At 38.7% G+C, this 16,069-nt stretch overlaps 1 protein-coding gene across 2 annotated transcripts in view; it reads left to right on the top strand.

The window, feature by feature from the left end:
- The first annotated feature begins 1,694 nt into the window (after positions 1–1,694).
- Positions 1,695–16,069, top strand: part of LOC107555194 (microtubule-associated tumor suppressor candidate 2-like) — a 32,443-nt gene continuing 18,068 nt past the window's right edge. For both annotated transcript variants that reach the window (XM_016237915.1, XM_016237914.1), the window contains exons 1-3: positions 1,695–3,751; positions 4,655–4,913; positions 8,336–8,542. In XM_016237915.1, coding sequence (XP_016093401.1) covers positions 1,970–3,751; positions 4,655–4,913; positions 8,336–8,542 — 2,248 coding nt within the window. In that variant the 5' untranslated portion in view covers positions 1,695–1,969. The remainder of the gene's footprint in view (positions 3,752–4,654; positions 4,914–8,335; positions 8,543–16,069) is intronic.

Raw genomic sequence — 16,069 nt, 5'->3', positions numbered from 1 at the left:
ATTCACAAGCATGTGCACTTGCATCTTACACCTGAAGTGATTTAGTGGTCAGTACTTTCTGTTATTCCAGCATAAATTACTCAAGTCTGTAGGAGCAAAAATCATTAGAGTTGATGCGAAAAAAAGGCAAACTCTCTCTTCTTACAAATCTGTTGTGATTGATTATAGCCCACCTAAGTCACTGACGACAACACCCACCCACTCTACCTAGTCAGCACATGGAACAACTCCAACCCCCTTTTCCCTATTGGGAAAATGTCAAACTGACCTTGCTTTGTTCCTTTTTCTGGTTTGGACCATATATACATAACGAAACAGCATTTGCTTTCTGTTTTCATGTGCTAATCATAATTATAGGCAAACAGCAGATTTGTCAATGTTTTATAGAGATGCAAAAAACCCCACCTTTGATTAATGGTGTATTTTCATAATTTCTACCCCCCAACTGACTGTGCCTGTTTTTTTTTTTTGTCCCATGCGAGCAGTGTTTTTTATTACAAGCCATTTCACACTCTCCTTAATTGTGTTTTTTGTTTTTTTGTTGGGCAAACTAGCACAGTAAGAAGCCAACACATGGGGAAACATTTCTGTCTCAGCTTTTTTTTTTTTTCAGCAGCACATCAGTCTTAATTTATTCATATTGGCTTCCTGATTTGGTAATACATAATTCTCAGCAGTGGAGATTTGAAAATGTAATTACTAGAGAAAAGGAGGTACTGCCATCTGCCATTAAAGGACTCAGCCAAACATTTTACTGCTTTGTATCAATAGACTTCCTATTCATTACACTGACTTGTCAATTTGTGGTTGTTTAAAGAGAAACAAATTAGGTGTAGGATAGGCAAGTAATAATATTTTGTAACTTATACGGAACTTAACAGGTAGCCAGTGCAGAGACTGTAAAAACATTACAATGTTTTAATTTTGATTTCCACCTACAGAATACTGTTCACAGTGGTATGATGGTGGAGGCATATTACCTCTTTAGGGAAATATTCATAATTAATATAAAAGGTAACCTAGTAGCTTACTGAAACCAACTGGGGAAAAAAACTATTTGCTGTAGTCAGTCTGAACTGGGCACTAAGATTGAAGTTTTAACAAAGGATGCCATGAAATATCTGAAGAAACCTGAGGAAATAGTACACTGAGACCATTCATTTTGTTGAGGAGCCATTAATTCTGACTTATTAAAAATGTTGCCAAATATGCAATGTTTTTTGTTGTCTCCAGCATTTTTAGCTTTTATTTGAGTCAAACACGTTTTATGTATTGCTCAGTGAAGAGAAGGTATAAATGTGAATGCACACCTTTTTACTTTTCTCAGTTTACAGAAGTGGTGCCTGCCTTTAAACTGTTTTATATTAATTGAAAAATGCAATGAAGCTGCAAACAGTCATACAAGAATTATACATCTTGTTTCTTACCTTCAATATAATAAGAATGATGTTTTGCTTTAGATTTGGGAGTCAGGGAATCTAACCTTCAGTCAAATAAGAATGAAGTTTTGCTTTAGTCAGGAGAACCAAGAAAATAAACTGTGCATTTTTACCCCAAAGGCTGAGAATGTAAATATTCATCTAAATAAATGCAAATCTTGTGATGGAAATTAAACAACCCATCTGGGATAGTTTCTGCTGAAGCACACTCTGCACTGCTTACAAAATGTAATGTCTTATTTTCTGTGCAGGTTTGGCACCAGATGAATGAACAAGGCATTTCAAGGTGCTCAAAGCTGATGTGATGTCATCAAGTGCATTGCCCTGTTAAGAAACAAACAAATACAGCTCAGTCCTTTGGCGGTATCTTGGAGTAGAAATGGAAAGAATGTGAGAATGGGTTGTGATTCTGCACTCCATCCAAACTGTAAAATTTGAAAGCCTAGGTACAGGCAAGTGAGAGAACAAGACCTTTGATGGATCCAGGATTATCGTGGAGCTTTTGAGAGAGAAGCTCAGACTTATACAACATGAATGTGCAAGGAAAGATACAAGCCAGGGAAGTCAACCAACAAGAAGAAATACAAAACGATGACAAGCAACCTTTGCTAGAAACAGTGGAAGATGCCAATGCCAATCAAGTCACCAAAGAGAAAATGTATTCAGATGACAGAGAGCATAGCAGCCAACTACCCCCTCTGGTGTCGCACTCCGAAGCCCAGGAGAGGATCATTATCTGGGGAACACATGCTCAGAGTGAAGACCTTGAGCTCGAAGAGTTTGAACTGCTGGAGTGTCACGAGCTAGAAACATTTGTTGTAGAAGAAGAACAGGTAGACATGCAGAGTGAAAGAAGCAGGAAGGGAGCAAAGAACTTCAGTGACAAAGAGTTTTCATCTGCTGCCATCAGCACCACTGTTGGCTCCCCTTGGAAAGACTACAATGAAAACCATAGTGTGGATGGAGATGCAAATGAGAACTCTCAGCCCCTTGACCTCAGGACCTCCAGCTCTCGCTCTGGTGCAAACCGGACTCTGAAAGATGCACGAAGTGGTTCTGAGAGCAATGTCTTTTCATCTTCATTTTCTGCAGTGACCAGCCTCAGTGGAAGTTTAGCCAGCGCCCTGGACAGTGCAGGCCGCACACAGCCTCTCTCTTCCCAGTCCACCAAGTCTACCTCAGGCAAAGGCAGGAACCAGCATCCAGCTACTACCGAGTCCTACATCCACTCAGAGAGAAAGAGGGAGCTTCCCAGGGATTTGGACCAAAACCATAACTCTACCACACTGCCTCAGGAACCACAATATGACCGAAGTAAGCTAATATATCCTTCGAATGGAGCAGTAAAACTGCAAAAATTCCAAATGGAAGCAGAGCAGAACGCTGGGAAAAGGATGTCAACTGAGGTGCCGAAAGGTGTGGTGAGGGTGCTACCTTCTTGTAGGCAGCTAGTCCGCCCTCTTTCTACTGAAAAACGACTAACCTCAGGATACCCCAGCATAGACACCCAGGCAGACCAGCAACAATCCCACTCCTCAGAGACAGGTCAGAGCCATCCACAAGTGCTGCCGACTACAGAAGTCAAAAGCAATCCCAAGACAGACTCACAGACACCTCCCAACCAGACCTTTACCCGAGAAGCCCAACATTTGAAGAGGCAAAGCTCAGCTGATCGTGCTGCAAGTCCCTCCAGCCTAGAAAGGAAGACTCACTACAGCCGGCGGGCCTACAGCAGTCCGACTAGACATTCAACACCTCCATCCCCCAAGACAACAAGGTCTCCTCAAAGACTGCCTCCTTCCTCACCCATCAAGACTTTATCTTCTCAAGCTCCTCAGCTGGGTTATGCTGGGTACAGCTCGGGCTTAAGAGCCCCAGTTAAAACCACTATCAACACAAGCATCCATAAAACTCATCCACAGCAGGCTTCAATGGAGACCTCCCCTCCAAGCAAGTGCCTGCCAAAACCGAAAAGTGTCCGGCCCAAAATCATTACATACATTCGGAAGACCCCGCAGGTGAAACCCCAGTCTCTTGAGGGAACTTACGAGGTGTCGTCCTTACCTACGAGACTCTCAACATATAGCAGCACACTGGCCAAACCAGTGGTCGGAGATCAAGGGGAAGCCACTGTGCTGAGTGCCTCAAATTTACTCTATGATAAGTATCGACAAGAGATGCAGAAGGTCCGGTTCTTCTCACCTGGACTCATGGTGTCTGGGATTCAGCCACCCAGCAACACCATGCCCCATAAAATGGCAGGCAGAGCGGACAGCTTCTATGGGTCCCTCAATAAGCCTCTGTCTGCAGCGGTAAGGAATCCTCTTGACATTTAGCAATATGCTGTTCTTTGTTTAAATGCTATTATGTCTATTTCTTGGTCAATTTAATTAAATATAAACTATATAATAGTATAACACAGAGTGCTTTGATAATGTAATGGCGTGTGCATGTTGTGGAGTATTTAAAGGGATAGTTCACCCAAAAATTAAAATTCTGTAATTAATTACTCACCCTCATGTCGTTCCAAACCCGTAAGACCTTCGTTCATCTTCAGAACACAAATTAAGATAAATTGATGAAATCCAAGAGCTTTCTAACCCTACATAGACAGCAAGGGAACTACCACGTTCAAGGCACAGAAACGTAGTAAGGACATCGTTCAAATAGTCCATGTGACGTCAGTGGTTCAACCGGAATTTTATATAGCTACGAGAATACTTTTTGTGTGCAAAGAAAACAAAAATAACTTTATTCAACAATTCTTCTTCTCTTCCTTGTCACTGTCCGCTGCTGGTTGAACCACTGATGTCACATGGACTATTACGATGTCTTTACTACGTTTCTGTGCCTTGAACATGGTAGTTCCCTTGCTGTCTATGTAGGGTTAGAAAGCTCTTGGATTTCATCAATTTATCTTAATTTGTGTTCCGTAGATGAACGACTGTCTTACGTGTTTGGAACGACATGAGGGTGAGTAATTAATTACAGAATTTTAATTTTTGGGTGGACTATCCCTTTAACAGACTACTGCCTGAATGCTTTATGGAGGGAATGTAAGTATAACACTCGTTATCTTCAGTAGTGAAGTGACATGTGACATGTGGCCAAGTATGGTGACCCATAGACACCATACTGTAGACAAGTTTATGTACTACTGGAACAGTTTATTGACTTGCAGCTGTAATGTGTTTTAATGTTTTTTGTCAATTTAGGCAGGCAGATCTCCATTAGCCATTGGGTCTCCAGTTTCTGGAGCCGAGGACCCTTCTGGACCCCCTGTGGGAGCACAGGATACGGGGAGTCTTTTTCGTCTACCACGGGGCCTAAGACCCCAGCTTGGCATTGGTGCTGTAAACAGGACTCCCTCTGCAGCTGCCAAGAACAGGATGGTCCTAACAGGCCAGCCAAAAGCACCACTGACCCTCAGTCAACCAATGCAGACAGTAAACCCGACCACTCAGGAACCTCAAGGTAAGAACAATAGTCCACTTTGCATGGCAAAAATGAGTGAAATTGTCTTGTTTTTATACCTTTCACATAGATTTTTAGCAAGTAAAATTGAGTGCTTCACATGTTCAGTGGAAACACAAGCCAGAGCAGAAACTGTTTTTTGACTGATAGAAAACCAAGGCTTCATCCTAAGGGCAGAAGTGACTCTGGAGTATTTTGAGATGAATATATTTAAATGGAAGGAAGGAAGAGAACGCCATATGAAGTCTTTTCATCCCTGTCAGCTATGCATTTGTAATTGTTACAGATAAACTCATCCCAGCCGCTAGTCAGTGTAAAATATACTTTGCCTCCTGGCATTCAGTTGAATGTAAATAAAACTCACATTCATCTTGTGCCATGAGGGAGTTCTGTTTGAGCTTAAAAATTCCCCTCCATTTCTAAAGCGCACTTCAATTCCGGCAACTTTGCCTGCCAAGGTGAAGATATGAATTATTTCATCTTAAATCCACTTCCAGCATTGCCATAACCCTCCGTATTTTTTTCTAGAGGGCATCTGTCTATCTGCATACTGCTACCTCACTGAAAACCCATGACAGTCTCTATTAATACTGATTTCTTACTGTTTGTGATGCTTTGAAGTGCAAAGCAATTAACAGTTAATTCATGCCAATAACTATGCCTGGTCACAAGTATTAACTGTAGTTGAAACTTGATATAATTTTTATGGTGTAAAGATGCTGATGCTACAATAGATAAAGAGACAGTTTAGTGCGTAGGCTTGAGTTTTACTCCTGAAGCAATATAAATGAAGTCAAGAGGAAGGTTAACCTCTTCTGGTGTGACTAGACTTTTGCTTGTATTGCTAAAGTTGGTCAGTTATTTCCCACTGTAGTTATTGGTCATCTCATGCTACATTATTTATTCATACTCTCAAACAATGAAAACGTTTAATTCTGGTCACTGGGCTCCTTTGAAACACTGTCTATGATCACAATCTTCTTGGAAGTTGTCTAATGCAGTGAACTGAAGAACAATATCGAAGAATCACTGATTGCTAAATAGGCTTTGTTATGTCTTTAGATAGCAGTCACTAAAATCAGAGGTTAACATCTATGGAGACTGGCAGAGTGCCATTTTTTAATTGCACAATGTATTTTTGTGTCTTCATCAACATGACATGCATGACATAGTATTTCGTTTTTCATTAATGTGGTTTTTATCATTGTTTAAGTGAGGGCTTGATGAAAGTGCTCTAGTAATGTATTCATGCATTTTAACACTCAGTAAGAAATCAATGAGTTCTTGAGCTGCAAGCCATAATAATACATTTGCATACAAACACACACACACACACACACATCTTATTTATTCCCAAAACAGAATGGGAAAATGACACCCCTTTTGTGTTAAAGGGACAGTTCACCAAAAAATGAAAATTGTGTCAATTTCTGTTTAGCAGAATGTTCAAGCTTCTTTTTTTCCATACAGTAAAAGTGAGAAGGAACAGCTGTGGTCACCATTCACTTTTATTGTATGGAAAAATTAAAAATAAACATAAAAATGCTCAATCAAAGCTATGATGGATGACTAATTTGTGTGATCTGGGCAAGTCTGGAAATATGTGGAAGTGGGAACAGGAAGGAATAAAGATGATTGATGGAGAAAAAAACGGAGAGGGAGAACAGCAACACATTTATCTTTAATGATCACCCCCACATGGAGGAGAAGCTGCCTGCAATTTCATTATAGACCTTGATGGCCAGGGGTTGGGGTGGGGGGTTGCTGGGGGGAGTGATGGAGCCGTGGCAACTTTGATTAGAGATGAATGGATGAGACGGTGCTTTGTTGTGTGCATTTGCTTGATTGTGTATGTGTGTGTTTTCATTTGTGAAAAATGTGTCTCTGAAGCATGCTGCTGACAGTGCAGTCTAATAAGCATCTGAGAAAGCGACAGACAAAATGAGAAACCATAGATTGTCATTTAGTATGCGCTACGCTTTGCAGCAGTCACAGCGTTTTGGGGACAGGGAAGTTGAGGTGCTTTATCTCCAAGAGCAGGAGGGGATCATTCTCTCCACCTGCCCCAAATTACGACCTTGGGTTGGGGCAGTCTGGGAGTTCAAAGGAAGCCTTGAAGTGGGTCCCTAAATTCACCCCACGGTAGCTCTTTGCTTGTGCATATTTATATATATTTTTGTGTGACTTCACTCTTCTTCCTGTGCTTTCCGAAATTATATATATATATATTTTTTTTTATTCATCAGCAGGACAGTCCCTGTGGTGCCAGCAGTACAGATATCTGATGTGAAGACCTACAGCGCAAAGAGCAAATAGGGAAAGCATAAGACAACAGATATTCATATTAATCCTCATTATTTGTATGTAAATAGCTTTTGTCATTTTTTCTGGTGTAATAATAAGCACATGGGGTTAACGAAAATCCATTACTCTATTCAGTTGAGGCCTTTATTAAGCACTGATATTGTAATAATTTGTGCAGAGATGGTTTTAGAGGAACCAATGGCCTCTTAAACGATTGGCCTCCTGGACTAATTAAAAAAGAAAGAGCTTTTGCTAGAGACCATAAACTCATGTTAAGTACCAGACGCTGAAATAGCTCTTTTTATGGGGGGGAAAAACAAATCTGTATTTTTGATTAAATAAATGCAGCCTTTGTGAAAAATAATTTCAAATCTTTACTACAACACATCCAAGAAAGAAAGAAAAAGAAATACGACATCTTCATTATGCTCAAAAATTGCGAGTACACCCAGAGCCAGAAACCATCCACACACTTATATTGCACACAATTAATAAATTAATAAAATTATCACTCTGTTCAGTTTTATATTAACTATTTTCAAGCTCATATAGGGACTACATGAGCCATCTAAGATGATATGTTTTGGCAAACGTTTGGTATTACATTAGACTCCCTGAGTGGATGAGAAATGTGGCTCATCGCTCTTCTCCATGTGAATGCTACAGTGGTATAGATGTTGATGAATGGCCATGACTTGCTGTGTTCAGAGGAGGCAGACAGCCGCCAACCTCTTTATGATTCTTTCAGGAGCTTTTTTAAAGTGATCTTTACCTCGCACCAGAGAGAGGTCTTAAAACACTACAGTTCTTTCTCTTTCTGTCCTACTGTGAGTCTCTTTTAGGCCAGTCTGTTTAGAAATAGTTCAGGACACAGCACTCACTTTCTTTGTTCCTTGTGTTCCATCTGTTTCTTAATTGAATCAGTCGTGTGATCATGTATGCCTCATTTTGTCACAGCAGTATTAAAAGAATATGTTATGCATAGTTGGCCTCCATATTGACATAGAAAACACTAGAAAAACAGTATGTGACTTTTATTTCCCAAAACTTTTTTTTTTTTTACAAATTGTTTTTTTCAAGTTAGTTTGAATACTAATCAAAGTCTTCTGTGCCCTCAGATCAAAGAAAGCCAGTGGCGACTGGGTTAGCTGCTAAATCCCTCCTGCCGAAGCCATCTCAGTCTGGCCTGCGTCCTCCCGGTTACTCGCGCCTCCCGCCGACTCGTCTGGCTGCCTTTGGGTTTGTTCGAAGCTCTAGCATCTCCTCTGTGTCCAGTAACCACTCGACCGACAGCACACGGAGTGACCCCTGCCGCCCCACCTACCGTAAGCAACTGAAACAAAAATGTAAAATAGTAGCATTTTCATACTTTTGGACCAATGAACATCTGTACACTCTACAATTTAATATAGCATATAAAGTGCTTGTAGCTGAGTGCATTGTTATGCGAGATCCCTGAAGTACAGTTTACATAAAAGGGTAGCCTAATGCTCCACTTTTTTGAGTTAATTATAATGCAATTTGCATCATGTTATTAACTCCACCTACAAGCAGCATGCAGGTCCCCTTTCATTAATATATTGTGCTCATAACTATTTTGCTCACATGGAATCATGGGATATTCAGCACAATAGACCCCCAATTTTTTTTTTTTTTTCCAAAACCAGACTTTTCTTTAGTTGGCCTTTGCTTTAGGTCATAAAAGAATATTTGTGTTTGATCCGAGTGGGCTTCTTTCATAACTAGCTCCGTGAGTCAACACGAATAATCCTCAGTATGATCAGAGCTGCTCAGTTCTGCTGAAGTAGATTCTAGTCTGCTCTTAGAAGGGGCTGTCTTTGAAAACTGGCATCTGCGTGCGCCGCATGTGTTTTTAATACGACCTACATAAGTGATGTTGGCCGGTCTTCTCCTGGTAACAGTTGACGTAGCTGCAGATTCAGGCATCCTACATGTTACATGCGTCACTAAATGAGTTATGTCATCAAGTCTTTTTTATCCTGAAATCACCTGGGAAGAGGAATCCCTCACCGTTCACAGTCCTGTATATATGGAGCAAACAGATGCATGAGAGAAAGTAAGAGGGAAGGATTCGGTGTGCTGTGCATTGCAGTGGCCCCAAACCGGTTTTGTATACTTTAATTTTGTAAACATGAATTTTAAAGACGGACAACATACTTGTGAAGTTTGTTTAAAATGATAAAACATTATATAAAATGTTGGTAACACTTTATTTAACAGAGGCCTTGTTACACATGTTGGATGTACTTACTATATTAAGAACAGTATATTATGCATAATTACATACCAACTAACCGTAAACCACAAACCTAATCCAAACCCTATAGTGAGTACATGTTGTTAATTAATATTACTCTGTAATTGTATATTTTACACTATGTTAAGGACACCTTAAAATAAAGTGTATCCAAAATGGTTTATATAATGAATTAACAAAGTCTTAATATACGTATATTATATATAAGGAAAAGGACATTTATTTAAAAGGATTTTTAAGGAAAATTTCTTTTTTTCTGAGAAAATATAATTTATGTGTAGATCAGCATTATTTTTATATTTTTAAAACTAAAAAATACTAAAAGAAAAACTTTAATACTACTAGTATTTATTAATATTATGATTTATCTTTTACTTTTTATATTTTCAGCGCTCATTTTACATTTTTAGTATTTTAACATGTTAGTAATTGTCTTAAGTGCTTTTGTTATTTTTCGTTTTTAGGTTTTTTTAATATATCTATGTTTTCTATTTCTATTTTTTATCTTTTTAGTTTTCACTTTTAGTTTTCATTTCATTTTATTTATTTCATGTTTATTAAACTTATTTATTAGCAATTGTTAATAGTTTCAGTTTTAGTTACCAATAACAACACGACATGCAGGCATTACTAAGTGTCAAAATAATTTGGGGGCCACTGCAGATGTAATTGGGGTCATTCCAAACAACGTTTTGTATCTACAAAATTTCTAACATCATTTATCTCACCATAGTCATGTCTTGACATACTGTGAGTCTGTTGTTATAGAACTCATTACTGAAATTTCCATAGCGAAGCTCCTTATTCTTCATTGAAATTAGGGCTATGTTCCACTCAGTGTGCATAATAGTCAGTACAGCTGTGTGATCCATACTTGCAGTGCATGTACGTATCAAATCTATTTATAGCCATCGTATTTTCACAATCCTTTCACACTATTTAAAATGTAAGTCAGAGGTGCAAATGAGTGTTTCTCTCTCACTCTCTGAAGTGTTGAATGTGCTACAGGGCTGATTGCAGATCTGATGGTGTTTCAACTGCGTATTGACTGTTTGGAGTCCTGGACCAAATACAAAAAGCAGTCAAACACTAGCTAAAATGATTAGCCTTTAGCTGTGACTGAGAATGTGACTGTTATTAGCAGATATTAATTATCTTTAGTTGTGTAAATAGAACTGTGGAGTATTATAGTACAAGTATATTAATTTTATGAAGAGCCTTTTCCCCCTGTGTTGTTACCACCTGTGCACTTAGGTAAACAAGGGCATTTGCAGGACGTACGTATATGTTACTGGTGTAATGACTGACTGTTGCTTTAGGCTCGGTGTTGAATCAGTTTGACATATTGACCTAGGATTCCTGTAAATACCAGAAACCTCCCTGCGGGACTGGATGTCACAAACAGGTGATCGATTTCTCAGGTCTGACTGATTGAGGCAAGTCCACTTGTAATTGGCTGAATTGGAGAGTGTGAATGATGGCGGAATATGCTACTGGATTTATTAAGCTGTCATTAGTGTTTGAGCTGCTGGATAGGTAGAGCGGCAAGTCAATATTTGGCTCTCATTTTCATCCTCGTGTAGAGGCAGCACAGTAATTGGTTATGTTTTAAGAGATTAGATCTGTCACATGGCCTTTGTTAGTCTCATGTCATGGCTTGATGTTGTCTGAAATATCAGAGGAAACTCTTAAAGGGATCGTTTAAGATCACTTATTTAATCACATTTAATCACTTTTATGTCATTCCAAACCTGTATGAGTTACTTTCTCACATGGAGAACGATAATGCAATAATAGATATTAGGTGAAATGTTAACGCAGCACTTTTCCATAAAATGAAAGTGAATGGAGACGGGGAGCTCTAAAAAATTTACCTTTTATAGTTTTATTAATATTTTGAATTAACTTTTATATTAATATTTAATTTTAATTAAACTAAAATTAAAATTCATTTTAATTTTAGTTTAAGGTTTGGTCATTTTGTTATATGCCTTTGTCATTATATATATAATTTTAGCACTTTTCAGCTGGACCACCTTGACCAGGCTCAGAGACCAGCATACATCAGCTAAGACCAGCAAACAATCTTGGGCTGGTTTAAGCAGGATATTTCCGAAGGTCTGAATGTGTCCACAGTTCCATCTTATACAAGTGCATGTGTACTCAAGGTGAGTTATGAAACATCCAGCTCCCACCTGGACAGGTATTAATCTGAGTACAATCTCTGAGTGAACGTGTGAATATTGTTTGAGATCAGCATTGTGTTCTGCACTCACTTGCACGACTTACTTACACAGCAGTTGACAAAAGAGTGAGGAGAAATGAGAGGTAGGATATCAGTATTGAAGTGAATATACCTGCTTTTATAGTGGAATGTCTAGTGTTACCTAATGTACAGTAGTGTGCTTGGATTGGTTTGTAATACACACTACCTAGTCACCCACAGCTGAACGTCTCTACCAGGTGAACTACTACCTAGTACAATAGTTTTGTAATACACACTACAATATATTGTGTATATTAATTGATAGGACACTACCGGGTATTCCAGTTTTGAGGTAGAGTATGAATTTTAATAATTCTGTTGAACGCAACATGTACCTATGCTCATTTTGTAGTGCATGTTACCATTTGCACACTACATAATATTGGCTCCAATATCAATTTGCATGCTCCTGCTATCCAGAGTTATTACAATTATTACAGTAAAAAACATTTTGTTACTTCAAATAAATGTTAAATAAAATTTAAAAAGACATAAAAAGCTTAAACTTATTTTATTTCAGCTAGTTGCCAAGGTAACATTAAAAACTAAAACTAAAATTAAATAACTAAAATTTAAATTTAAAATTTAAAAATAAAAAGTCATTCAAAATGTTAATAAGAACTATAATATCATCTCAAAGATAAAATAATATTACAGTTATTTTAGTATTATTTACAGTATTTCTTAATATTTTAAGTCAGATTTTATTTGTATATTTTCAAGTTTTAGTAATTTTTTCTGTTTTGTTATTTTTCTTAGTTTTTTTTATTAAATATTTCTATATCAGAGCATGTGAGCGAAGCGGAGTGGTGTGACTACGTTTTCCGCTCTATGGACGTGCGCTCCACTCAGTCGCTCTAACCGCCCAAGCAAGCGCTCCGTTAATATTCCACTCACACTCACCGTAAACCAATTCCCGCTCAGATCCCGCTCTGTTCTGTAAAGAACAAATTTGCGTGCATTATATTAGATTAAAGCAATAATGATTTTTAAGTAATTACGAAATATAATCATTCGTTCCACGATTTAGGCCTACTATAGGGAATTAACGGATTACCGAAAGAAATAATTTGTGGCAGCTAAGCCTAAACAAGAGAATGAATACTTAATTCGTGGCCATAATTTAGACTAAACTAAAAAATTCATTCTTAATTCGTGGCCATAATGTAGTCCTAGCATAAAAGAGAACTAGCCTATTCTAAATTCGTGGCTGTGATTTTGTCTGCATGTCATGATCGGGGCTCCATACAACCGAATATAACCTTAGCCTACCTGTTTATTCATTTATTATGGTATGTAACTAGCTCACCTTTTGCTGCACCCTGTTTGCATACATCTTCGTGCTTTCTGTAATCAATATGAATCTGTACTAACTTTAACAGTCTCCCCGCACTCCCTCTCAGTTTCTTCTCCCTGCTCATTCTTAACTTAGATTTTTTTATCTAACTTAGTCTACACTACACAGTGTAGTCTGAAAGGAAAACACATGGAAGAACAGAAAAAGAGTTGGGAGTGAGGGTAGGAAGTGAGGAGAGCTGAAGAGGGGGGAGGTGTGAGAGCACAGATGCCATCGCTCCAGCACATCTCTGACTCATGCACACTGCTGAGAACAGATGGTTCCTCACACAAACACACCACAGCAAACATGCACACTTACACACACAGGAACATTCTCACACATTGAAGTATACACTGTTTCACTACAGGTTTGCTGCGTCTTTGTCTCATCGGTATGTATAGCGAGTGTGCTTCTAAATCCCGCATCTCTCTGACTTAACGATTTCACGTTGGGCAGTCTGTGCTCTGGGTACTGCTGACTCACACACTCCCCAAACCACTGAGCGGAGAGATGCTAATGAACATTTTCTGTATCCTCCTGCCTTCACATTATGCAGCTGTGCCATGTAAAGCTCAGATAGGTCAGATTCTGATGTATGTGGCCTAGAAATAGCTGCTAAGTATTACTCTTAAATATTAATATGACATGGTGATGATTTTGAATGGCAGTATGCCTACCCACATTAGCACTGACCTGCTCGCTCCTCTTTGCTAGCCTCATAGGAGCCTGATAATGTTGTTCTGATTACCTCACGTCTTAATCCCATTCTGTCTATTTCCCTGAAAGCTTTTATGGGATTTTTTTCTGTGGATGAAGAGTCAGACCAGGCTTTTCTTCCTCAAAATCCCAAGCCATCTCCAGTTCTCTGTTTCAGAAAGCTTCCGTTTCTGTTAACCCTCTTAAGCCTCCCAGAGAGAGAGCAAGAGAGAGTGTGTTTCTCAGAGCGCTGCCAGGCCTGTTTAGTGCTGTATCTTCTGCTATTCCAGTCTTTATTTCTTAATTAAAAAACATGAACCTTCAATAGTCTCTATCGTGGTCAACTTGATATGTAAAAAGTATCTTCTCAGAGTATGTCAGTGCTTAAATAAATAAATAAAAACCACAGACAATAGCGCACACTACTAGTAGTGCACACTACCTAATCAGATAGTCTTTGCAACCTTTGTTGGATCTATGATTGAAATACAGAGTGTCGACCAGTTATGGTTTGATCTACTTTTTTGGCCTGAAAAAGGTTGAATGCTCTTGTCCCTGTATTTTTGTGCCAACTACCCAGTGTACTAGTTTTGTACTACTCAACATTTAGATCACACTTCCTATGATATTATTTTATCGACACTTTGTGATTTTGTACTCTACTATGCTACATCATACACACTACCTAATGTTGAATTACACACTACTTTTTCTTACTAGTACTGTACTATATAGAACACACTACCTAGTGCACATTACATTGTGCCCTAATGGTTAAGTGCACACTACCATGTGTGATCGTTTTGTACTACACTTTCTAGTGCACTACTTAATGTGGCATATTAGTGCACACCACTTTGTGATTTAGTACTGCACTACCTAGTACACACTACCTGATATCCTACTGCATGCTACTTTTGAACTAGTACTCTACTACATAGAGCACACTACCTAATATGCCTGTGTTTTAGTGCACAATACTTTGTGCACTCACACCGTACTACACTACTTAGTGCACATAACATTATCTTGTATTGCCTTGTGAACACTATGCTACCTAGTGCACACTACATTTTGTGTATTAATGCTGTATTACGTAGAGCACACTACCTAATATGCTTGTGTTTTGTAGTGAACAATACTGTTGTGCAATCACACCGTACTACAGTACAGCACAGTATGTAATTGTGCACACTACCCAGTGTACTAGTACGTGTAGTACACTATGTAGTGCACACTAGCCACAGCCATATCACCCTGCAGCCCAAGACTGGTTGCCCACTGAAGCTAAGCAGGGTTGAGCCTGGTCAGTACCTGGATGGGAGACCTCCTGGGAAAACTAGGTTGCTGCTGGAAGAGGTGTTAGTGAGGCCAGCAGGGGGTGCTCACCCTGTGGTCTGCGTGAGTCCTAACGCCCCAGTATAGTGACGGGGACACTATACTGTCAAAAAAGCACCGTCTTTCGGATGAGACATTAAACCGAGGTCCTGACTCTCAGTGGTCATTAAAAATCCCATGGCACTTCTCGGAAAGAGTAAGGGTGTGACCCCGGTGTCCTGGCCAAATTGCCCCCCTGGCCTTTGTCAATCATGGCCTCCTAATAATCCCCAACCACTTGATTGACTCTCTCCTCTGCACCTGTAGCTTGTGTGTGGTGAGTGCGCTGGCGCCGCTTAGCGTCATAAATCAGAATGTAAATCCTATAATGCTGTGTCTCTAAAATAAACTGCCAGTTATTTTTGTCACAGATACAATTTTAAACATTCAGAAAATATATTTCTGAATTCAAACAAACGTTTTGACTGTTGATTGCATTCATCAAACTCAGACATTGTGTTACCAAAGTTATTGAGAGAATTTATTTTATTTTATTTTATTTTATAGAGTTGTAATTTATAGGACATATAAACTATTAATTTAGGCTAAATCTTGCAATCTGTTATTTTTTTATTTTATTTTTTTTATTTATGTGAACAATGTTATTTTATTTAAATGTGATATTTATTTAATGATCTGGAAAACAACAAAATCACAATTTTTCAAAATTTTGTAATAGAGTTGCAAACTTTTCTGTCCATTTGTGGAAAAGGAAAACATATGATAAATATATTTTAAAGGGGTCCTATTATGCTCTTTTACAAAGTCTTGATTTTGTTTGGGGGTGTACTAGAATATGCTCTCATGCTTGGTGGTTCAAAAAAACGCATTATTTTTCACATAATTTACATTATTAAAATACCTTTCTCCCCAGGCTGGCACAAACGGCTCGATTA

The sequence above is a fragment of the Sinocyclocheilus grahami genome, unplaced genomic scaffold (assembly GCF_001515645.1).
Source record: "Sinocyclocheilus grahami isolate Dianchi unplaced genomic scaffold, SAMN03320097.WGS_v1.1 scaffold526.1, whole genome shotgun sequence".
Classification (NCBI taxonomy): domain Eukaryota; kingdom Metazoa; phylum Chordata; class Actinopteri; order Cypriniformes; family Cyprinidae; genus Sinocyclocheilus; species Sinocyclocheilus grahami.
Note: the sequence above shows the minus strand (reverse complement) of the source record. Positions and strands in the feature narration are given on the sequence as shown.